Source organism: Eublepharis macularius, chromosome 7 (assembly GCF_028583425.1).
Source record: "Eublepharis macularius isolate TG4126 chromosome 7, MPM_Emac_v1.0, whole genome shotgun sequence".
Classification (NCBI taxonomy): domain Eukaryota; kingdom Metazoa; phylum Chordata; class Lepidosauria; order Squamata; family Eublepharidae; genus Eublepharis; species Eublepharis macularius.
In genome coordinates, this window is record NC_072796.1 from 107,611,990 (window position 1) to 107,637,963 (window position 25,974).

The 25,974-nt window shown below is 40.8% G+C and overlaps 1 protein-coding gene across 1 annotated transcript in view; it reads right to left on the reverse strand.

Moving 5' to 3' along the window:
* Nucleotides 1–25,974, reverse strand: part of RUNX1T1 (RUNX1 partner transcriptional co-repressor 1) — a 150,996-nt gene that overhangs the window by 29,141 nt on the left and 95,881 nt on the right. Inside the window, exons 5-10 of the mRNA XM_054985633.1 lie at nucleotides 24,353–24,534; nucleotides 15,682–15,932; nucleotides 14,655–14,740; nucleotides 13,187–13,382; nucleotides 5,402–5,470; nucleotides 257–447 (exon numbers count right to left, since the gene is read on the reverse strand). Of these exons, the coding sequence (XP_054841608.1) occupies nucleotides 257–447; nucleotides 5,402–5,470; nucleotides 13,187–13,382; nucleotides 14,655–14,740; nucleotides 15,682–15,932; nucleotides 24,353–24,534 (975 nt within the window). The remainder of the gene's footprint in view (nucleotides 1–256; nucleotides 448–5,401; nucleotides 5,471–13,186; nucleotides 13,383–14,654; nucleotides 14,741–15,681; nucleotides 15,933–24,352; nucleotides 24,535–25,974) is intronic.

The following is a 25,974-nucleotide window of genomic DNA, read 5'->3' on the forward strand; positions in this document are numbered from 1 at the left end:
CCCCTGCTTGAGGACTGAAAACTAAGTAAGACCGGACTAGATGGAACATTGGTTTAACTCAGTACTTCCCAGCTCCTACATTCTTACTGTTTTTAATACTTAAGACAATTTTGCAGTTCATTTTCAAAACAAAGGCTTTCCAACACAAATAAAAATACGTATAAGAAGAGGCCACATTTTGCAAGGGAAACTCAAAACACAGGTGAAAGTTTCCATGTAGGTTTATATTAGGAGTGAACTTAGAAAAATGCCTCACCTCACTAGAATCCTCTTGCTGGTTGATCACAGCTAGTGCATCTTCTGCAGCTTGTCGCTTGGCCTCAGCCACCGTGCGCTCCATTTTAGCTCTTTCTGTTGTGATCATGTCATGGGCTTTCCGTTCTGCTTCTGATACTGCCTTCTGCAACTCAGTCATTGCTTGGCGTTTTACTTCATTGACTGCTTCCTCTGAAAAGAAGGCAAGAAAATTTCATTGGCTCAATAGGACCATTGAAGGGGCTAGATCCAAGGACAAGTATAAGAAACAGAATTCTGAAGGTTCTTGAGTCGTGTGTAATATGAATGTAACTCCAACTCTGCTCTACTGTTTTTCAGCTGGACAAGCATCCCTAAGATCTGAGATAACAATCACTAAACAATTAAAAATATGATACTACATATATTTGCTTAGGTATTTCTTGCCCTTCCTTGTACTTATGGCATGTATGGGGAGCCACCATGACTCAAATATCATATCATTTTGCTCAAATCTTTGATATTTGATGACCATAAATTCCCTCTCTTTCATCTTGCTAATATGCATGTTTGCTACCGTAGAATATGCATATTAAACACACACTGATTTTTTTCAAAGAAATATTTCTAAAGCATTGTCCTCTACTCTAACAATTAGTTTTCAGGTTATAGATAGAATTACAGTGTTTTAGATGAGCATATGTGCAAGTATGTGTTTGAACCACTGCCTTAAAATAAAACAAGGACGGTTATAATTTGTTAGATTGAAATTAATGTAACACATTATGCTTTTTCACACTGGAAAATATGACTTGTCATAAATGAGCCAGGCTTTTTTAAAAAATGCAAGAGGAGTGCAAAGATTTCACGTGTTCGACTGACAACTAAAACAAGTGATTTCTTTTTATAAAACTGCTCTAATTAACAAGGAAACTATCCTCCCCCTATTTAGTGTATCTAATTTTCATCTTTATTCAAAGCAAAATGACAATGATTAATTGAAAATTTAATAAGCAGTAATTATTAACTTGGCAAACCTAGTACCAATTAACACTCTATTAAAACTAATTATGACATGTTTCATTCAAGTGTTTGCACTTAATTGTTTCACCCACTTAAGAAGCACCTTAATTAAATGTTCTGTTTAATTAAAAACATAAGATTCCTAATAAAAATGTTTTACTGTAGAATAAAAATATTAGAGTTACAAATGTTCTGAGGTTACTTTGGTATATGCAGTATTCCATAGGATCATAAATCTATTTCTCTTTAACAAAAGACACCAAATCTTCTAATCTGTGAAATTGCTACACTTTAAATAAACACATAGGCCAGACTCCCAAGGGCTACTTTAGGTGTGCCCAAAGGCTTCCTTAGTGGTATTGCTTTTTTTCCTATGAAAAGCAAAACCCCATTACAAAGCCTATCATTATGACTTTTGAGATCCATTCGGTTTCACAACCAGTTTTACCTGTGTGTGTTAGAGGAAAAAGACTGTTCATAGAATACAAGTCCATAGCTCCCTTGAGTACCTAGTAATAGTTGCATGGTGATTTGGATTGGGCAGGAATGTTGCCATTTGATGCCCCAGATAATAAAAAAGAGCCATTTGAAATCCAAAATGCACCACATTGATGAATATCCAGTTATCAAAATCCCAATCTAACTGATGTTCATCAGCTATTTCCATGTCAGCGTTAAAATACTAAAATATTTACACATATGTTAAGGCAAATGTGATGAACAAAAGGTTACCTGTTTTTCCAGATACATTTAGTCTAAATATCTGAAGAAGAAATGATAATATTTTACTGAAACAATGTTTCAGAAAAAAGAGATACATGTTCTCATTTTTATGAGATTTTTAAAAAAACGTGCCCTCCCATTACCCTCTCATAAATGTTTGTAGGAGTGGGAAATCAGACCATTCAGCTATGGAAGTGTGGGACTAATTTACTTTGAATATTCAAGGTGAATTACAATTCTATCTAAGTGGCAACAGGACAATAATTTTTGCTTACGATCAAAGCTGCAGCTTGACTAATTGTATATGCAAATAAGGCAATTTATATTTAAATTATGCATTCCTATTCTAGTCCCACCGGCACACACAGATCAGCAAAGAGAATTGGTAGGACATTTGCAAGGTGCTTGAATATTTATTACCAACTGCAAACATTCCCTGATCCCTCGAAAAGATATATATGGAGACAAGCCCACAGATGCAGTTTTATTATTTATAAAACGTCAGAACTTAAATACAGGCCTTTTGTATCTTTATGAATTCATTTCCAATCCATATTTTTTAAAAACTACATTGTGAAATTCTATGTTACCGAGACTCCAACATGAACTGAAAAAAACTGAAAATTGCTAAGTGCCAGCGATCTCCCTCGGAACCATCAGATTTTATCCACATGTGAACAAGAGAATCAGATTCCCAAGTCTTTAACGCTTTTGTGTGCAGAAAAAAAATGTTTAAGAATCCTGGCAAGATTCTATTGTCCACAAACCAGGAATAGTATTGATACTTTATAACCTAATTTTTTGTGTGTGCATATAATGTTTTCCCCTTGTTGGAGAAGAAGTAGCAGCTATAATGGCAATAGAGGGGTTTTGATAGAAATTGGAGTGGCCAACTGAAGTTCTTCCCAGCAGCAGCAAGTGCTTTAGTTAAGAGAGATTGGGCAGGCAGGTGAGTTTTATTTATTTACAATATTTATATCATACAGCTCAAAGCCGCTAAGAGAACCACCTGAAAAGAGTTTCATTAAAAACCATAAAAAAAATTGTACAGTATGCCATCAACCTGAATTATTTTTGAAAAATCAGCAACAGTGAAAAATAAGTAGTCAGAAATCCCAGCAGCCAATAAACATCCAGGACCGGCACGTGCATTGAAGCCAGGCTGGCAGCCACCTGGAGCGCTAAGGTGCCGGAGGGGGCACCGGGGGCAGGTGCGGGGGCACGCGCCATGGAGCTCAATTTCCCCATGCTGCTGCCACCACTGCCGTCACACAGCTGCGGGCCAGGTGCAACTGAGCTGGAAGGCTGCGGGCCAGGAGCAACTGAGCCGGAAGGCTGGGAGGACAGACGCATGCCACCCCAGCCTCCTGCTGCGCCTGGCTTACAGCTGCTGCGCCCGGACAGGACTGCATGCTGGTGGTGGCAGCACGGGGCAACTGAGTGGGCAGCCTCCCAGCTCTCCCGCTCAGTTGCCCTGTGCTGCTGCTGCCGCTGCTAGCACACAGCTGCGGGCCAGGTGCGGCAGGCGGCCAGGGCGGTGCATGGAGCAACTGAGCCGGAGGGTTGGGAGGACGCACGCACGCTGTCCCAGTGGCATGCCCTGCATGTGCCGTTACACGCAGTGATGTCATCATGCAGTCTGGGCACATAGGGAAACAACAGCCCTGAAGCTGCCTCAGGCGCCAGAAACCCTGGCACCGGCCCTGTAAATATCCCATCCCCAGCAGCCAAGTAAGCAAAAGGACTTGTAGGAAAACACTGCCTTACAAGCTTTCCAGAAAACTGACAGCAAAGATGCCTTTTGCCCCTCTTCAGGCTGGCTGTTTCACAGTGTTGGGACAACAGATAATGTAGGCCCCAAGCCATAAAGGCCTTTAATGGTAAGAACCACACAATGAATTGACCCCAAAAGCATACAGATAACCAGTGCAATTGTTTTTTTTTTAAACCACTGTAATATGTTACCAGTGGCACACCTCCCATAAGCAAAGAGGGGGCCACATTTTTCTCCAGTGGAAACTTCCAAGTTGTCTTCAAGTTATCATGATCAGCATATTTCTGGAATATAGCCAAGGGACCAGTGTAGTCAAAGCCACTACACTGATCTTTCCCCAGTACAGCTACCCATTCTAAAGAAAGTAATTTACTGCATGAGTAATGCGTATTATGCATTAGTCTGTCTACAAGTTCCTTGGCTGTGAACATAGGATAAAAATATTTTAAATTAAATAAATAGTGCCAATTCAGGACAGCACTTAGCAAAAAATATTGAGGGTGAGTTTTTTTGGTCATTATCTGGAAGTAATTGACTTGCTCAGTGCCACCTAGTGGACTTGGTAGCTGAGGAGGAATTAGAATTCAGTTGTCTCCATTCTAATTCTATCCGTTACACCACAGGCCTATTCAGGCAAGATGGTGTGGATTAGCAGAATCCTCTAACGCTAGCGCTGAGGTATCCAGGAGTAGAACCTCACACTGATCCATAAACTCAGTCCTACTACTACTCAGTCCTCAGTCAGTGCTCAGTCCCTTACTGAAGCCGTTAGGTATGCTACAGTATATTTCCTCTGGCTTGAACATTTCACAGTTTTCTGAGGGAGGACTTTCTCTGTCAATATCTTTTTCTAAATTAGGAATTTTGCCGTATAAATGTAAACAGCCAAATAAATAAACACATGATTCACTCCTCTCTTTTTAATCAGCTCTGTAGGTAAGAAAAAACAGATTCAAGGACTTATCCATCCCTACAGCCAAGCACATACTTAGGGAAAAAAGATTTCCCATGTGACTTTGCATGGAGTCAGGGTGTTGTTTAAACTGTATTATGACCTATGCAAAGCAGCTGCATGTGTTTAAGCAGCACACCAGATATCCATAGCTCCTGTGCGTTTCAGGCCAGCATGCTAAAACATGCTGCCTTGCATGAGTTGCATCACAGTTTGAACAAGCCCCCAAGCCTGGGAAAAGTCACATGGGAATGCTCTTCAACTATGTTGCCTCAAGGGGAGCTTTAGAAGTGCTTGGGATGAAAGGAACACAAGTGAACCTTCCTTGTTTCTCAAGGGAGCCCCATGGATCTGCTAATTAGCTTTTCAAAAACTGTGCAAGATCCTAATCACAGATCTTTCCTGCTTTTCCTAGCTTGGCACTCAAACGCATCTCTTCTAGAGGGAAATGAAATTTAACTCCTGGAAATCATCTTTTTTTTGTTTTCTTAAAGTACCATATTGAAATGCCCTTCTCTACAGAGGTAGATGTTGCTACAACAAATATTTTGTATTCTAATCTGTTCCAGCTTAAATGTATTAACTGAAACTTTGGTTTGTTGCTAGTATGCCTTTTCTCCATTTCTCGTATCAGTGCTTTAACAAATACACACAGCTGCCAAACTGCTACGTTCATGTTTTTAAACAATTCTTACCAGCTTTCTTCCAGATCTCTTCTGGCACATATCCAGAAGCAGGCCTGTGAAGGAATTCCCGATGTGAATCTGTAAGGTGGGGGAAGAGAAGAGGAAAAGAAAAAAGTATCATGAGAAATGCTGAAATACAACTTCTAAAAATGCCCTGTTTGATGCTTCAGACAAAAGAGCAAGTATAACTTTATATAAAATGAAAAAAACCACTACTTTAAATTCTCCTACTTTATGGAAGAGATCAAGTGATTTATCCTATATGTATCTGATTCTATGCCACTTTGAACTACTATGGATTACATATCTCTTAAAGTCGTCTGCATGAGAGAGATTCTTCATGCCTCCCCCTTTATTTTTGCTTGCAGTCAGATTTGGAAAAAAGTAAAGAAACATTGTACATTTGAACATATATTTTTCTGAAGGGAAGGTGAGGAACTATATTGGTCAGTGCAGGAAGAATGAGGCTTAGCTGTCCATGTTTTCTTCTCGTGTAAGATCTGAACTGTGTATTTCATGTCCCTGGAAACAAAACTAGAGGTGTGCACGAAAAAAAGGTGTGCATGAAAAAAAAGATCAGTTCAATTCGGATCCCAGTATCACAAATATAAAATTTCAGGATTCCTGAAATCTGGGTCAGACTCTAAACTGGATCAATAAAATTAGAGAATCCAAAATTTATCCAGCCATTATTTCCTATGGGAGGAACTATATGGGGGCTGTGGGAGGGTATTTTTCAAGCAAACTCCACCAAATTTTCAGGGAACCTACTCCTTCCTGCCCAATAAAGACACTCCCCCCTCCCAAGTTTCAAGAAAATTGGACAAGGTGCCCCAAGCCGCTCCTCACGGTTTCCTATGGGGGAAACATTTCCAAGGCTTTCCAGGCAAAGAGAAAGATTAAGCCAAAAGCCAGTCTTGATGCAAGTCCTACTCCCAATGCAAGCTGAACCAACAAAGCCCAACAGAACCAAACTACAGTAAAGGAACACATGTCAAAGCAGAGAATCTCAATGTCAAACCAGAGAACCCCAAATTGAAGCAAGGAGGTGGGGCTTGCTGGACAAGCCATGGAATTTAAAAGGAGGCAGGTGGTGGCTCTTCGGGAGCTCAGGGGTGGAGACAGGATGGGAACCTGTGGCCCTCATGGAGAGAAACAGGCAGCAGAGGTAGAGCAGCAGCAAGAGGGCAGCAACATGAGGTGGCTTGAAGTGCTGAGGCAAGCCCTGCAGCAGGAGAATGGCACGAGACTGGTTGGGGGCAGAAGGCAGCAGGCAGAGGGGCTGGAAGAGGTTCCAGCCAGGAGCATAGGTAGCTGTGATGGCACAGGTTGAGGGACACAGTCTTGCCTTCACCCTTTATGCCAGTAAAAGGGGGAAAAAAGCTTGGAGAAGCCATCCTGAAGCATTTGCTGGATTAAACCAATAAACTCCAGTATTACAAAACTTCCTGCACACAGAACATTAGGCGACATGGAGAAAGGTTCTAAATGATTGAATTATTTTCTGGACACCCCCATTTTCTATTTGTAGGAATATTTTTCACAGGTAAGCACTTAAGCATACAATTCACTTACTTGTAGTCTAAAAAAGTATAGTCTAAGAACTGTAAGGTATTTGTCTGGATCAGGTTAAATTTCCACTTCTATTCCTAAACTTGTACTTCAAATTTTAATCAAATCCTAGGCCCCCAAAGTCTCTTTCATTCAGATTTTTTAGGAGAAATTTTTTTTAGCATGTGTTTAGTAAATGAATAAATGGGGGTATCTGGAACTTGAGTGTTAAGCCATTACAACTCCAATGATGACATTTGTATTGATAAATTACATTGTAATGTAACAATGCCACATTTTGTGGCAGGCCAGTCTATCACATCTCTGCCTCCTATACTGCATATTTGCTGCAAAATGCAGTCTTTGGAAAGACACTGCAGAACATGTGCAGTATTGTTTATAGAGGTACCTACTATTTCTCTAATAATATTTGGAATAAAACACCAATGAGTTGGAAACATTCAGCAGCTTTAAAAATGTCAGGTCACCTGGATCATTTCCTTAAGTATCTACAAAAGTGAGGTTCATGGCTTAAGTAAGCCATGGACCAGTCTGCCTCAGCCCACATGATTAAATGTGGCATGAGGTTTTATGGGTGGGGCTGTGGAGGCTCAACCAATCAGGTGGGGGCAGCAGGAGATGTCTCTAGCTGCCCTCTTCCTTCTATAGGCATTTGCCACAGACATTGACTCACCCTCCCTCCTAAAGTGCATAATAGAGCTAGCTGGTTACCAGTTGGCGTCGAACAGGAATTTGGGGGGGGGGTCATCAAACTGGCAAGGTGGGACCTGTTTTTTGCTTGCTCCGTGAGGTCCCGGGTGGCAAGAATTAAATAGGTCTGGTATAGACACTGGTTAGGCAATAACTAGCTTGGCAGGAATAGGTCTGGTTGCTCAGGATCAGTACGGTTAATCAGTAAACACCCTGAGTCATCTTGGTGATGGGATATCTGTCCGGAATGGGCCATCACATGCCGAATGGCTTGGTGAGCTGGGAAGGAATGCCTCAGGTATTGAGCAGCAACTCACAAACCTGGGCCGATTCCAGACGGCCCTCCCCATCCCGAAACGTCGAGCGTCGTCGCGTGGAAAACGCGAAATATCGTGTTTTCTCGCGCGAGTTTTGCACGACGTTTCGGGATGGGGAGGGACGTCTGGAATCGGCCCTGGTAGGCCAATCAAGAGAGGTGGAGGAAGCTGGGCCCTCTCGGTACAGGGAGGACTGTGCAGGGTATGATAAACAAGCCAGGTGAAAACACCAGTCAATTTTGGAGCTAGGGTGGACTTGCCTGATGGGCACCCAAGGAGAATACCTATTGCAACCTGCCCTCAAATTGTCTGCTTATGTTATAAGTATTGACAAAGATCATCAGTTTAAAGTTAAATGGTTAAAAAAATGCAAACTAGTTGAACCCACATATATTTGTCTGTGTAATTATGGTCTTGTGACATGAGCGCTGGGGCAAAAGTGATTCATAGCTGAATGCAGATCACAGTTGATGTAGCAAACTTGTTGATAAATCACATCTGTTGAATCTGCCAGGTTTAAGAATAGTGTCCATAGTAAGCATTGCATGTGGCATTTAGAGAAGAGAACTCCTTACAATTCGGATTAATCACATGGGATGAAAACTAGATTCCACTGAAGTCAATGGTGAAACCATTTCAGTAGATTCTGGTCTGTGCCATAAAGGAAGAAAAATGAAGGTAAAAACATCTCCATTGAGGTTCACAGGAAACAGCACTTTTCAGAGTAAAAAAGATTGTTTTATTTTCAACAACAGGCTATATATGAAAATTTGCTGTATATGAGAATAAATCAGTTGTTTAGATTTAGATGACACGTTTCAGGAATAAAGAAAATATTGGAAGTCATCATGAGACTACAATCAAATATTTGTTTTTGGTACTCAAAAATGCCCAAGCCATGTCTTCTATCAAATTCCACACGGAAGAAGCATTTCAATAAAATCATAATGTTTACCAAGGCCTTTGGACATGATGTTATTGTTCATAACAAAAGCACAATGAGAAATGCTGTGTTGGCTTGTTTAGGTACACAAAGTCAAATGTAAATGGAATTCAATGACATCATTGACTGAATTACAAGCTAATTGGTGCAATTTCCAAGTACAAAGATCAATGAAGCTCATATTCCAACCACAATTTACATAGATAATGACGCCAAGGCTCTTTAAGAAGAATTAAATCAAGATCTTATGAAATACTTCCATACTTCTTTTTAAAATCATTAGGGAGGGGAAAACGCTATAAAGAATTATGAAAATAATAAAAAACATGTTTTAGGGTTTTTAATTTTTTTAATAAAAAAAATAAGAATGATACAGTGAAGTTAATTTGGGTGGCTTTGTGAATACCTATTTTCCCCCCATAGATCTATGTCAGAAGGTGCACGAAATCTTTTTTAAAAGATCGAGCATCATCAATTTTTGAACCAAAAGAGTTACGAGTTTTGAAAAGATGGGAGCAAACACTTTCAGCCTTATTGAGGTTATTGACAAAACGCTTGGTGTTACCAAATGCTGGCCAGTTCTCTGGTCATCGTGGGTTGTTAAGGAAGCTGAGTGGAATTTGGAAGCTGCTGGTTGAAATAGCAGACACCTCAACTGGGAAGGGGAGAGTAGCAACTTGCTTTGTTACTGGAGGTGGACTTTGGTGTGTGGGGGGCAGGGGTAGAAATTAGACCATGATGACTTAACCAGCTTTAGCTGTAAAAAAGAGCAAGAGTCCAGTAGCACCTATAAAACTAACAAAATTTGTGGTAGATTATGAGCTTTTGTGAGTCATAGCTCATTTCTTCAGGTATCTAACATGGCTACCCATCTTGACCCTTAACCAGCTTTAGTTTATTCAAAAATCTTTCCTTTTTATGGACAGTTGAAAATGGAGGAACTATGTCATGATGTTTACAGAGAATTCTTTCCTGTTGATACTTCTGACCTTCTCAATAGGCTGTGATTCAGCAAATCACATAAATCTGTTAATGCAGCCTGAACTTCTAGCCGTGGTGTTGGAACTGGCTCGAGTGTTTATGGCATTACCTATTGGAACACATTCAAAGGGTCAATCCCCATAGATTCAATAGATCAGTCCCCCTAGAACTGCTATATGATCTTCCACTGGACTAGATTTCAGCTAGAGATGCATTGTTCAATATTACAAATAGATACATGAAGTAACTGGGAGCTCTGGAGGAGAGTGTCATCAATAAATTGATGATACCCAGATCTATATATCATTAACTAAACACTGAGAACAATTGTGTCTCTTCCTAAACCAATGTTTGGAGACTGTGATCAAGTATCAAGGTTAAATGGGTTGAACTTAATAAACAGAAGATTGAAATAATGGTAATCCAAACACTTTAGAGGGTGCTTGGGTATACAACAGATGGCTTCCCTGTCTGATTAAGCAAGAAGCTGGCAAAAGACAGGCCCCCTCATAGTATTCTGGTTAAAATACAAGACAAAGGTTTTAACTAGTTTTAATTAAAGTACAGGTAGGAGTAACTGGAGAAAAGTAACTAGTGGGGTCCTTCTAAGATCTGTATTAGGTCTAGTTCTATTTGATTTGCTCCCAAATGATCTAGAATCAGGATTGAGCAGTAAAGTAGCCAAGTTTTCATATGACATAAAATTATTCAGGAAGGTGAAAGTGGATTTGTGACATTTCAAAAAGTTCTCCAAATCACATGTAAGAAGTATTTCTTATAAAGAGGTGGAGGATCAACTACAGTTCATAAATGTTAAACAGCACCTTACAAAAGGGCCTAAATAAAGCTAAACAAATTCTATACATATTTTATTCTGTATAACCCAAACCAGCCTAAACTAACTGTGCCTGTTTGATATGCAAACATGAGTAGTGTTTTGCAACTGAATGTGTACAGTACTAAATATACAACAATATATTGTATTGTTGTAGTGGTTCCTGGCCCTAGGGAGGCTCGGCTGGCCTCTACTAGGGCCAGGGCCTTTTCAGTCCTGGCCCCAACCTGGTGGAACTCTCTGTCTGAGGACACTCAGGCCCGCCAGGATCTTGTATCCTTTCGGTGAGCCCTGCAAGACAGAGATGTTCCACCAGGCATATGGTGGAGGCTAATGTTAGCCCATCATTGCCGAGCCTTCCACCAGTCTCCCTCTACAAGGGGTATGGAAAGTCCACTCACGCTGGTTGCCCCAAAAGGGGTACAGTATTTTATCTGTTTTTATGATTGATTTTAAGTTGTATTTTAATCAATGTTTTACCTTGCCCTGAGCCCGCTTGCAGGGAGGGCGGGTTAAAAATAAAATAAATATTGTTTCCCAAGGATCTTTTTTTTTTTAATAGACTTCAAAATATAAAACTAGGTTTTTAAACATTGTATTTGGATCTGCATGATGTATATTAGTTTTCATTTCATGCAACCTTATGCTGAATCAGCCCATTAATCCATCTAGAACCAGAGTTGGAAGGGGTCTTATAGGCCATCTGTATACCCCCCTGCTCAATGCAGGAAAATTTAAACCTAGAGAAATCCCAACAGATGGCTGTCGAGCTTCTGCTTGAAGACTTTTAGTGATGGAGAGTCCCCCTGCCCTGATAATTGGCTCTACTCTTAAATGGCTCTTACTGTTAAGAAACTTCTCCTAATGTTCAACTGATCTTCCCTCATATGCCATCCTAAGCAGACTGTCATCCTAAGCACAGTTAACATGTTCCCAAAGTCTCTAGAAGAGGTGTTTCCTGTTCCAATCCTAATATCTGAGTTATTTGCAAATGCCAAGCACTGATTTCAACATCTTCTGCTCGTATGTACCATAGTCCCTCAACTTAAAGATGCATCCAATCCACACAGATATTTCTCTAAGCAGAAAGACTGTTGCACCTATGCACAGAATTGTATGAATAGGATTTTCAGGGTATAGTCATTATAACATACCTGAAAACAGGCAGACTATACTAGATATGGTGGAAACTACCTTCTACTATAAATCATAAAGGAACAACAGATGGCCTCCCCTCCTCCACCCAAAGCTACTTGAGATGACAAGCTGGTAATTTTTACAGGGTGAATTAGCTCATTAAAAATGACAAAGGGGAATCAGTGGCATTTTGCAATACACACAACAAAAAAATCAATATTTATACTTCATGATGGCCTTAGTTAATTTTTTTTATGGAATATGGCCATAATCCATCAGTTCCATGAAGCAGTACCTACTACTACAATGTGCCTTGTACTGACTCAGAGATCGTTGGCTTCCTGCCTCTGACCGTAAAGAACTGACTTGGCTTTATTTTTCTGTACAATTTATCAGGCAATTCAGGACAAATATATTTATTGTTTTTCTAGTAAAAATGAAACCAACTGGCCCTTTCCCTCAAGACAACTATGGGGAATGGCTTCACTGAATTGTAAATGGAATGAGTAAATGAAATGGATCTTTCCCTCTCTCAATGAAGCCCCCTCTGCCCTGTTAAAAACAGTGACTCGCAGGAACGGAGCGGGACTTGGTGGGGAGACGGGGAGGGGGCTAGAGTAAGGAGACGGAAGCAACTGAAGTTAATTTCCTCTTGAGCTGCCGCCTTCAAGCTATATCCCAATATGTCCCCGAAGGCCCTCCAATCCTTAGGAGCAGCTTTTCTGTGGTACTGGAGGGATATAGAGGGAAGGAGGGGAGAGATCCATTCTACGGGCGTGCTCCTTTTATAGTTAATTGGACTCAACTCAGTCATCCCAAGATTGCAGATTTTTTCAATTTCCCCTCGAGATAAACAAGAAGAAGGAAGGTCCATTCTGTAAACTGTTCCTGTTCAAATTTCTCACAGATACTATAAAGTAAAACTTGTCATAAGTTTTAATAATTTGCAAGTGGGAAGAGAGATAACTACTGTGGCACCCACAGTAGTTATTTTGGCAAGATTATTCTCTCAAATTGAAGCTAATTTTGTCTTGTTTATATTAATACAATCAGGAGATACAGGTTTCATATGTTAAATATATTCAGTAGCTGCTGAAATGCCTAATTCAGGTGAGTACATGGAACTGCCAAATTTCCTTTTATGGAGGATTCTGAATAAAGCAGAGATTCAGCAAAATGCAACAGGAAAAAGAGTAGGGAAAAGAAACATGAAAGAAAAAAAGAGATTTTAACTAGACACAGGCAAAATCTATGGGACATAGGGTAAGAGAAAAGATCACCAGACACACTCATGTTTCCAGTTTAAGTAGAAACAGTACCTAAAGGGACTGGATCTGGATTCACTGGGCTCTGCTGCCTGGAATGATTACTACCACTGCCTTTTTTTAAATCTTCTGCATCACTGTACCGCCGTATCCAATAATTAAGTTCCTCCCGATCAGCTTCCTGACATCGTCGTAGCACAGTGAGAGATCGCCTTGTCTTTTCCACCATGTCCATGATGCAGTTTAAGAGCTAGGTGTTAGAATGGGAAAGCAGGTGATGAGGATTATCATTTATTTTCATTCTAACAAAATGTGGAAAACTTTTCTTTCCTAATAACTGGAAAGCTTTCAAGTAACAATTCAGACACTTATGTTGGCTTTTTATAGTACCAGAATTTGTCCAGCATACCACAGCTTGGGAGCTTATACATTTTAGGGGCTCCCCCCCCCATACCATGGAATTAATGTGAGAAGTCCCAGAAAGTACAGGAATTGTTCATGCTACGGTTGTCCCTCATGCTAGCACTAGCAGTTTCTATAAGGCAACAAAACCTCAGAATGTAAGAAAGGGACCTCAGCCAAGGCGACTTCCATTAATGCTATTGCTAACTGAATGGAAATGCCTAGGTAAGACTCATTTTTCATATAAAAGACTGAGAAAACAATATTAGGAATCAGAGTATTTCAAGTGGCCAAATGCTTCATCTATATTAGTACGTATACATGTAATTACATATAAAGGTAGGTAAAGGTAGTCCCCTGTGCAAGCACCGAGTCATTACTGACCCATGGGGGATGTCGCATCATGACGCTTTCTTGGCAGACTTTTTGCAGGGTGGTTTGCCGTTGCCTTCTTCAGTCATCTACGCTTTACCCCCAGGAAACTGGGTACTCCTTTTACCGACCTTGGAAGGATGGAAGGCTGAGTCAACCTTGAGCCGGCTACTTGAACCCAGCTTCCCCCAGGATTGAACTCAGGCTGTGAGCAGAGCTTGGGCTGCAGTACTGCAGCTTACCACTCTACGCCACAGGGCTCTATGTATATATGATATATATGTATATATTACATATATACATACAGTAATACTTGTAACAACAATGGAAGGCAGGATAGTATTTTTGGAGGTAGTGCTTGGCTAACAGTGCAAACCCAAGCAGAATTATAGAACTCTAAAGACCTTAGAATTCTAAGCACAGTTTTAAGTCCATTGACTTTGTGGAACTTAGAAGGGGGTACCTCTGTTTAGGATTGCACTGTAAATCCACCCCATCATGGCAGAGAAGAAATTTGAACTGGAACTTTCTCATTTACAGCCTTAGCTTGTAGCCAAACCCTACTTCCTACCCTTACTTTCAAGGATTGTTTACATGATTAAGTAATTAAAGCATATAAGCAACTGACCAGTCCAGGAGTATCTTATTCACGGGTGCACCTGGATTAGGTGAAAATTACATTTTTTTTCATGCACTCTATGTATGTGTGGAAATCTGAGCAAGTTAAAGAACAATTTATTTTCCTTACATGGTCAAGGTGTTTCCATTCTTCTGCCCATTCTCTGTCTGTTAGCCTATGGTCAATCATTTCTTCTTGACGCGTGCCATGCAACCCTGCCAAGAATGATAGTTTAATCTTCTGATATCTTTATAAGTTACATAGTTTTAGGTTGATAGCTGTGTTGGTCTGCAGTAGAACAGCAGGATTTGAGTCCATTGGCACCTGAGAGAAGGGGGCGCTGATTCTTGAAAGCTCAAACTCTGAAAATCTTGTTGGTCTCTTAGGTGCCAATGGACTCAAATCCTGCTGTTTATAAGTTACAGGAATGTACAGAGTTGCCTGGTTATGCCACATAGCCATTATGCAATACATTAACAAAATGCAGGAGGGCTTCAGTCAAATCAAAGAAAAGCTATGGGGGCCTACAGGTCCAGAGGCATACAGATTTTCACACTTCCCACTGAAAAAGCAGAAAGTCCATAAATGAGAATGACAAGAAGACAACAGAAATCATTTATGCATGTCAGTACAGTTTTAGGAATGTCTCCAATGCAATTCTGTTTAATTAAACAGAATTCATAAACATGGCTAGACGCTTCTTTGCACTTTCTCCCCCCCACCCCCCCACTGAATTATGCACAATAGGCAGGCCCAATATATTTTACCTATATGCAGGATTTTTCTGGGTTTTTTTTCCCAAGAAAAACTTCGTCATCCGATGAAACAGACTCTGAACCACGAAAGCTGGTACAATAAAAGACTCTTCCTTATTTACACATTTCTGTGCCTTTCATACTTAAACAAATCTGAAACTCTTTAAATTTCTGCTCGGGCAGAAAGGAAGGTAGAGACTCTATAACCAGAAGCATTCATGCCTTAGAGGAAGGCAGAAAAGATGCAATTTATATGTGGAATTCTCAATTCCACCAAGCTCTCTATCTGCACTGGGATCGACTTAAGGGTCCTCTTATGCTTCAGATGCTTCTTTAATAATGAAATAGTAACTAAAGCATGAAGTTTAACCTGTTTAAGGATTTGGAAGAATTCTGCTTACCCATAGGTCTGTTCCTGTCCCTGAGGTCCCTGTGGTTGGGGTGTCTGTATGAGTCCCTGTAGTGGTGGGCAATGGCCATATCATCCAAACGGTAATGCTGAGGTGGAGGTGGGGTAGGGTGAGGCAGACCATTTGGCTGGTAAGACAAGCCATTATTTGGACTGTACCGCTGGCCTGGGCTAATAGTGCAGGGCCGCTTGCTTGGATGCTCTGAGTGCAAAGGCTCTCTGTCAAAGCCATTTTCTTTGGTTCTGAAAAAGAAAGAGGCACAATGTATTTTGTTGAGGGGTTAGTCACTTGTCATACCCCTTGCTCAGTTCAAAAGGGTAGGGGAGAATAATTGTGATGATGGATAGACTAAAAGCGCAAGCCCAAACTCTGAAGACAATGGCCTTAGAAGGGCATGACTCTGCTTAGTACTGCACTTTAAATAAGTTTATTCACTGCAGACATTTATTTTCACCAAAAAAGCATGGGAAATGGTATTTATTCTTGCTTGCATCCTGCTCTCCCCATTCTATATTAAAGATAGCTCGTCCCTAAACTGTAAGAAATCCTTTATATGTTTCATGATAGAACTTAAAACTTTGCATGACCAGTGTCCTTTCTTTTGGCCAACTCCTAGGCCTACAGGTCTTTTAAATCATTGCCTCTTGGTAATATTGTGATGTGCTCCTGTCAGAGTCCAACATCATGTCTATTCTAGCAAAATGTTATACCAAAATGTCTTTTTTTGAATATCTCAAATCACAGAAGAGAAAGGAAACTTCAGAGAGTGAGTTGGATCCAACCAGATTTTTTGCTGTTTAAAAATAGAGGATGGGGTCCCTTTGGCCACCAAAATCCTATGCTGGTGACAGTGGGAACTGCATGAACAAAAGGCATAGGATGGGATCTCAAGTAAGGAGGAGAACTGGGGAAAAGACAATGAAAAATCTATCAGGATCCAACCCAGTTGTGTTTAGTGCCTAACCACTGATTTAGCCACTGACTATATGTATAGGACTAACAAGAGTTTATGAATAGGAGTTCAGAAATAGAGATGGGCCCGATCTGAATTACGATTTCAAACCCCCCCCCCCCATTTTGGCATTTTCGCCATTGTGACTCAGCTAATCGGTTCTGTCCAGGGCAACCGGTGCAGGAGTCGGGAGTTTGCTAGTTCGGGACTTGATCGGATGGGTCAGTTTCTGTTCAAAATTGCAGACACTCTTGCACTAGTAATTAATTCCCAGGGCAACGGAGTCAGGGAAATGAGCTGTGTTTGCCCTCCTTCTGTCACCCTCGAAACACGAATGGAAGCCAAGCTTTCCTTGATTAGCAGGCTTCCTTCCAAACACGGAGCAGCAACCCAGGGAAGGGAGGGGGAAGGGGGTGGGCACAAAGGAAAGGCAAAAGGAAGCGCGGGAGGCTGGGAGGCCGCCTGCGCCATTCGCCTTTCCCCAGGACAAGGGGCACGTGGACAAGCCGGCCACCCCTTGTCTTGCGGGGCAGGTGAACGGCGCGGGCAGCCTCCGAGCCACTCGCGCTGCTGCCAGCTCCGCAGCGCACCGGGACAGCCGGCTTGCTGCGTGGGCAGGAGCGACTCAGGAGCACGCGCACGCGCAACAGCCTGACTATGGTTGCTCTGGGTGCTGGCCTCCCTGATTCCCGATTTCGGACCAGAAACGAGACTTGATCGGTTAGAATCGGGAACCTGCGTTCGGCGGCAGCCGAGATCCACGATCGGCTTAATCAGGATTTATTTTTGGATTGTGCCCATGTCTACTCATGAATAAGAAACAATTTATTTGGCTTTCCCCAATATCCGCTTATCACATAAAAATATATCCAATTTGTTATGAAAATGGTACATTTTGTGAAACAGCTCTAAGCAGAAACACTGTGAGCACTTCTGTGTGCATAAAGGACCCTTGAAAACTTGATCTTGTGCATACAGAAATGCTAGCAGCAGAAGTGTCATAGCAAAGGAAATCCTCCACAGAGGATGGAGAGAAGCATGCGGGGAATGATGTCATTACAACAACAACAACAGTGTTCTTTTATACCACTTTTCTAGACAGGTTTGTTTTGACTCCAAGCGGTGAACATAGTTGGTGTCGTGTGTTTTTGTATATATGTGATATGATATGATGAACAATGTGACAATTTCTAAGAAAGACTCACCCAATTCTTCCCCTTCCCTGAAACAAGTCTTATAATTAACAGGGAAATTGCAAATAGATGTGACTTTTCCATTTCTGAAGTGAAAATTACATACTCACATGTGTGGGTAAGCAACACCAAGCAGGCTGCAGGGTCTTTGAAAAATGTGTCTTGCTAGATGTTGCACAGTTAAATGAACTGCATTCAACATCAGTTTTTTTTTTTATGGGAAACAGTGCAGCAAAAGAAGGGCCTTCACAGTTGTTATTTTGCCTTCTACATCTCTCCAGGAGACCAGTTCTGTCTCTACAATACTGATTACCATGAGATAGTGGCTGTTTATTTGTTTCCTATCAGTAGTGATATGCACTGTACTAAGAATTTTATAAACTGCCTCTGTTTTGTAGCCAAAAGGCAATGCACTCTGCCAATGCTCAATATTTGATGCCCAGAGCTAAAATCCAGAGCTGTAAACAAGTTCTGGTGTATAGCCCTGATCAATCCTAACTGTTCCTCCAACTTGACTGCTAGAAGGATAAAGGACAGCAAGTACTAGTCAGCATCTAAGCTCTTAGATTCTAAACTCATGTGTAGCTGCTGCTCACTGGAGGACAACAGAGACTATTTCAAATCAGAGCCCACAAGCGCTAAAATGCATTCCCACCTTGGGATTTGGGGGAAAGTCAACTTCTCACTAAGAAATTAAGCCCAGGGACAACTCCCTTATTGCTGCTGACAATAAAAACAGGGTAACAATGGCTTCTTTTATGGGTAATCAAATGTGACTGAATGTGCTTTTAAATGTGCAGCTAACAACTCAGTAAATCCTACCTGCAGAATACCTGCTTGTGCATATTAAGGGTCCTGAGTACATATGGTTTGGATACCACAGACCATTTCTGCTGATGGAAGGATTTCTGTCTGTGGAGTGCAACTTACTCACATGCCCCTCCCACTGTAGCCACTGATGCTCTGCAAAATCCTGGTCCTGGGGGAGAGAACAGTCCAGGACAGCATTTCAGGGCTCAGTGGACTGCAGTGAGTGGGGAGGCAAAGAAAATCCTTCGATCACATAAATGCTCCAAGGGATTAAACCCAATGCCTTTTATAACTGCGGGAGACAACAATGAGTGGAGGAAGAGCCAGTGATCTATGGCACAAAATGCACCCACCCCACCAAAAGAATGCCCTATATTGCAAACATAAAGTCATAGAAGGCTTCAAACTGGAATAGACATAGAAGCTTTTGTATCTGCTTTATAATATTCCATGCCCATGAAAAAACACACAAATAAAATGTCTTATTTGGCATCAACTGAAGAGGATTCATTATTTTTTTACCTGAACAAGGAACAAATGTATATTGTTATGTTATTTAAAATCATATATAGATGTATAATAATATACAACAATCTTTTTGTCTTCAACATGCCATGCACAATTACCAAAAATGTGTTGTCTCCTCAGGTGTCACTCTTCTCTCTTTTAGTGACTGATGGCTCCCAGTGTTATTACAGAAACAGATTGATCTTTTTAATGAGCTAGTTTAATAGACTCCAAAATCTCACCGTGGCTGCTCATCCATGTCATACCATATGCACCAAGAAAACATTCAGTAAAACATAGAACTCCGCTGTCAGGCTGTTCCATAAAACCTCACATACAGTAGAAACTGGGCATACAGATAAATGGTGAGAAACAGAAGATGAATATGCTACAAAGATGCAGAAACTGCATTCAGAAATATATTACTGTCAGTCAATGGGTATATTTTTTAGGCTCCTCTAAAGATCAGTTTAAGTGGCACACTGAATGTGAAACACACAAAGGGCCTATCACCAATTAATTTTCCTTTAATAATTTCTCCCTTGCTTTTATTTATTTACCTCAAAGGTTACTGTAATGCTCTTTGTCAATTAAAAATGCACAAAGTGGTTTATGAAAATTACAAACAGAACAAAGTTTGCACCCAAATATCTGTAAGTGATAAGCAGCAAAATCATTTCTTAAACAAGATACAAAGAAAGAGTTTCAAATATCTTCAAAGTAAGGAACTAAATAAATTTCCTAAGACAACATTCCAAAATTCTGGGGCCTCAACAACAGCAGCCCTTCATTATGTGGATGTCCATCTCGCTCTCATCTAAGGAGCAAGGAATAGAGCCTTGAGCAGACCTTAAACATCAGAAAAGTTCACATGATAAGAGCCATGCAGGCCTTTAAAGAATAAAATAACACTTTGAACTGAGACCAGAAATGAGTTGCAGTCAACGCAGATGTTTCAAAATAGGTGCAAAAATGGATAATCAGCAATCCTGTCAGTAATTCGGCAGAGGTCTTTTGTAGTAGCTGACATTTCAGGATTGTGTTCAGAGGCAGCACCACACAGACAGCACTGCAGTAGTCCAGTCTGGTAGTCACAAATGCATGGATGACAATGGCCAGACCTTCCAGTAACGGGTAGAGCTGGCACATCAGTCAAAGCTAATGAAAGGTACTCCAGGTCTGGAAGATGCCTGAGCTTTTTGTTACTAAGCCAGTTTCAGAAGTATGCCCAAGCTGATGCTTTCAGGGGAGTACAGTATAGTGCAATCCCAAACTGCATGAGATTAGAAGGTGTCATATGCATAGGATGGCACTGGAAGTTCCCTAACTAACCAGTCTCTCATTATCATCCACTCTGTTTCATTGGATTTAAGTTTATTCAGCCTTTTCTAACCAATTACTTTTGAATCCATTCCATCTGGATTCAAAAATGAAGTTGAGTGCCATGCGCAAGGCTCTGGATGACCTTCCCTAGCAGAGACACATGTAAAAGTTAAATAGCGTGAAGGAAATGTTTGGATCCAAGAAACCCAACAATCCCATTGGTTTTCAAGCACTGCCTCCTTACCTTCTAAAATGAAGTGGAGCCACTGAATTGCAGTGATCCTAATTACCAACTGAGAAAAGTAGCCCAGAAATGAATTAGAAGGCCCTACAGAGACCCAAGCGTACACCCTGACTTTCCCTCAGTATAGATAGTTCACCAGCGTATATAGGTAGTTCACCAGTGTAACCAGAACACTTTGTGTCCTTAACTCAGACCTCAAGCTAGACTGAAATGGATCCAAACAATCTACTTAATTCCATTTTTTAAAGAAATTTTTATTGGGTGAGTAAAGATTAATATTACAGATTTTCAATTGAAACCCTCATTTCCATATTCTCCCCCCTTTCCCCCCCTCTTAATCTAAGACTTCCAACAGTTTTCCAACCCGCTGTCTAAACCTACTACTTATATCTCCTTTTCTATTCTTAACTATCTTAATACACTACTGAGATAGATAACATATTTTAAATTAAGCAAAACCTAACATCAAACTATCAATTACATTATATTTCTAACTTATCTCCCCTCTTCTTTTGTAAAGATCAGTATCTCTTCCTTTCTGTAAGCTTAATAGTTATCTAACAACCATAATTCTCCCTTCACGTCCCACTTCTTTTCCAAATACTGTTTTAACTTCCCCCAGTCATTAAAAAATTCTTCTGGATTCTGTTCTCTCAAGTTTCTCGTCATTTTGTCCATTTCTACCATGTACAGCAATTTTTGTATCCAATTTTCAATAGCTGGTGCTTCTTGCGTCTACCATTTCTGAGCATATAAAATTCTTGCCGCTGTTGTCATATAGAATCTACTTAATTCCATTTAATTGCCACTCACATGTTCATTTTGCCTCCAAAAGTCAGATTGTGGATTGGTTTGATTCCTTTGATTCCACTTAGCTGGCCAGTTAATAAGACCACCTATACTGATGTTTAAAAGGGTTCCAGTTAAATGACTTATAATTCTTACGTTAATTAAAATCAGTGTTCCTTCCAGGTATTCTGCACAGCTGCACCAACCATCTCTAAGTTACCTGGATAATTTCCTTCTCTTCTGATTTGTGTTTGTTAACCAAAGCAAGGCAAACTCATGAACCACCATCAAAGCAAGGCAAACTCATGAACCACCACTCATGAACTCATGAACCACCCATGAACCATGTTTGAAAAATCAAAAGAAAAGTAAACTGTGGCTACCAAAACTAAGCAAGAAACCAGTGATTAATTAGTACTAAGGACAGCAAAAATTAGAAGCAGTGGAAACTCAGTTCAGATTGTTATATTGAGCCAATTAGTTAAATGAAATTATTTTATAAACTTAAAAAAAATCCTACACCATGATCTATTCCACTATGGATGCAGCACTTATGCACACAGGATTCCAATAAACTCAGTTTCCTCTTCTGTGCATATGTACATGTACACTCATATGTGCACAGTGCTAGAGACCCTTAAGGAGAATGGGAAGTCTATGCACATCTCCTCCTCTGGCACAAGTTATTTGCCCTGGTGGGATAAGTGGGGATTCTGGAGGCAAACAAGGCTCTTACAAGACTTCGGGAATCTTATTCACCTACATATTGCATCCATGGGGATGGAAAGTACCCTCAAGTCACAGCTGACTTATGGTGATCCCTGGTGGGATTTTCAAGGCATGAGACTTACAGAGGAGGTTTGCTATTGTCTTCCATTTCATACCAACCCTGGTCATTGTTGGAGGTCTCCCATCCAATTACTAACCAACGTTGGCCCTGCTTAGCTTCTGAGATCTGATGAGATCAGGCTAACCCAGGCTATCCAGGTCAGCATTCATAACAGCCTGGATAACACTCACTGTGTTCAACATATTGCAAAATAAAGTAGAATCCAATGGGAATTACATGGGTTGTTGTCAGAGCATCATTGAGCTTGAAAAATGTGTCCTAAATTTATTACTGAGAACTCAATAACTGTTCCATATCACTGCTGCCTTCCAAGGTAACCCATCAAATTCCTAGCTTGAGAACTTCTCAATGTACTGTTAAATTTCTTGATAGCCTTTTCAATGGCCAGAGTTAAGCAAGTATAATCCCTCCCCTCCTAAATTTAAGCAATGCAAGGGACTACCAGCTACATTGTCATCAAAATGTTATAAGCATTATTTCAATAAAACTAATTTCCACTTAAGGCTCTGAATTTCTCCGAACATAACATTTAAAAGAAACTTGACTTTTTAATTAATTAAATATTTCAATTCAAGTATTTGTTGCTATTGCAACAAAAAATTAAAACAAGGTACCCATGCCTGCAATAAATTCTTGGGAGGGAGTGGGTACCTTCTTCTCTACCTATCAAAATGATGTAAAATTTCCCAGTGCTCACACAACACTAAAGCACTAACAACAACAACATTTGATTTATATATCGTACTTCAGGACAACTTAATGCCACGCTCAGAGTGATTTACTAAGAATTATTATCCTCACAACAATCACCCTGTGAGGTGGATGGGGCTGAGAGAGCTCTGAGAGAGTGATGACTGACCCATGGCTGGCTTCAAGTAGAGGAGTGGGAAATCAAATCCAGTCCTCCAGTTTAATCGCTCTCAACCACTACCCCAAACTGGCTCAATGTGTATTACTGTTATTTATTTATGTGTATTACTTTAAAGCCAAATGAGAAGTGATAAGGTCTGCCCCCTTCACAAATAATGAAGTGAGGAAAGTCTTACATTAACACTGAAAGCACCGTATGGGACAGAGGTGCTCAATCCTCTCCCTGGCCACGCCTTCCCCTTCCCCCCTCCCACAGTAATTTGCCCCAGACCGTTCCTAGCTACAATACTGGATATGAGATGGTAACGGAGAAAAATATCTGCAGCAGTATGGAACTGAGATGCAGGGTGGAGGATAGGGGAACAGTTCTGCAACATCTCCTGTATCCTGTGCAGTTATAGAGTAGAAAGTGACCATAATTCCATAATGAAATATAAAAGGTATCAATTAAAATGGTTCAAACATTTTGAGATTCCTGAGCCTACTGCCACTCATGATTCATCATAATAGAAGGCAGCACCCTGTCTCTGTAGAGACCAACTTTAAATCTGCTTTCCATGAAATGGTTATTTCATTTAGCAATCACACCTTCAAAGGGAAAAGCAAGGAACACATCAACTCATTTGCACCATTTAAATACAGGAAAGTTCTTTTAAATGCACTGAGTCTTCTAATTAATCTAATTAATCTTTTCTTTGATTAGTAGTAGTCTTAGTGGTCTTTAAACAAAAATTCAAGAAAAGCCATGCTAAATCAAACCAATAGTACATCTAGTCCAGAATCGTTTTTCATACAGTGGCCAATCAGATGTCCCTGGAAGAACTACAAGGAGAGCACGAAAGCCAAAGCCTCTCCCTTTTGTTGCCCCCCAACACAAGTATTCACTGGGTTTCTGGCTAACTGATTGACCTAGACTTCATACATTAATCCCCAATCAAAGCCAACTCAACTAGAAGTTGTCACTCTGTCCACTACCAATGAATTTCACCAGTCGAGTGAAGAAGAAAAAGTTCTCTGTCCTGCCCCCTGCCAAACCCCAAAGATATAATATTCTACTGTAACAGAGAAAGTGAACATCACAAAGCTGAACTTTTTTTGCTACCGGATCTGCCTGGAACTGTTACCTGTCTGGAGTTCGCCTCTTCCCGTTTTCGTTCACATCGAGAAGCAGCTCTGAGGAGTCAACAGGTGAGGTGGTGCTGGCATCCAGAAGCAGCTGCTCATGTTGAGCGAGGTACTGGGCGGGGTTCTGCTTGGCCAGCCTTGCACAGTGCAGGAGCTCCCGCTGCAGCAGGGGCAGATTGGCCTGAAAGAGCAGACAAGCAGCATCCGTCCCCATTAGCAAGTGTCCTTAGGGCGTCCCAAGAAGAAAGTTGTAAAAACAAAAGACCTAAACCCAGACACATATGGAGTAGATTAACAACTCCTTCTCTCTCTTTAAACAGATGGTTCAATGACAGCTAACCATTTGTTTCCCATCCAGGTCTAACATTTGTTGCAGTATATCTACCAGCAATTCTTGCATGGTATCATAGCTGTAACACTAGTTTAGTGCAGCAAAAAGGAATGATTTAGCAGTACCCCTTTTGGATCCAGAAACAGCAGTCCAAAATGGAAATGCTGAAAATAGGGCATCCTTAGCTAAACAAAACTATGATATGCTTGGCAACATTCAACAACAACAATCTCCTCTGTGACCATCTGGCATCTCTCCAGCTGCTATGTACTGCCTCAGGCATAAATAGGTTAAAGCATTGGAAAGGGAAGTTTTTAAAAAAATTGCAGGATTCTCTGGGGATACAGAGGTCTCTCCTTTTGATAAAGCAGGAGGATGGAAGATGAAGAACACACACACACACACACTTTCCAGCAATCAAACTTTCCTCTTCATCTGGCAGGACCAACTGCAACTGTCTTTTAAAGCTTGCTAAGAAGACGCACACAGAACATATATTCTATTTTAATATAAAGCTAGCCAATATAAACAGAAGCCATTAATTCCCACCCCCCTTTTTACATATTTCTGTCCAGGAGATGACCATCTACAAGTCGTATGAAACCTGAGCAGCCCAGATGAAATCCAGCAACTACTTCCCCCGCCTTTATGGTCATTTGGCAGTTCTCCTGTGGTGTGGGCTTGCTATCCAGAATACAAGCATTTGGTAGTTTGGCAAATGTGCAATTGCACCAAGAGCCACCATAGTTTGGTGCCATTCAGGCTACCCAGTTGTGTTGAGTGTTCTCTGTTTTGTGGCAACAGCAGAGATCCGCATGCATTGTTGAAAAGAGCCTGCATCTCCACAGCATGCTCGTTAACATCCAAGTGTGCTTCTTTCATTAGGACAACTAGTGCTTTGGAACACAAGTGCAATTTTTCAGACTCTATAAGAGTGAAAAAAGCTGCAATGCAATACTGGCTTACCTGGGAGTAAGCCCCATTGAGCACAGTGGAACTTGCTTCTGAGTAAACATGCAAAAGACTGCACTGAAATTCCTAAATGACTCTTAGGAAAATGAAGTCACATGTTGGCCATCTTGTGCACAGATGTCTTTTGACAGAGGGCTTTCTGGCTCAAGGCCAGAAGTGGGCTTAATATGGGTCTTTTTGAAAAAAAAAAACACCCTGATGAACAGAATATAAACATGCTCTGCAGAGGCATGATGTAATCTCTAGGTTTCTAATCTTTTATTAAAATAGAATTAATGGACCATATTCAGTGGAAATTATGAAAACTTGGTTTCGATT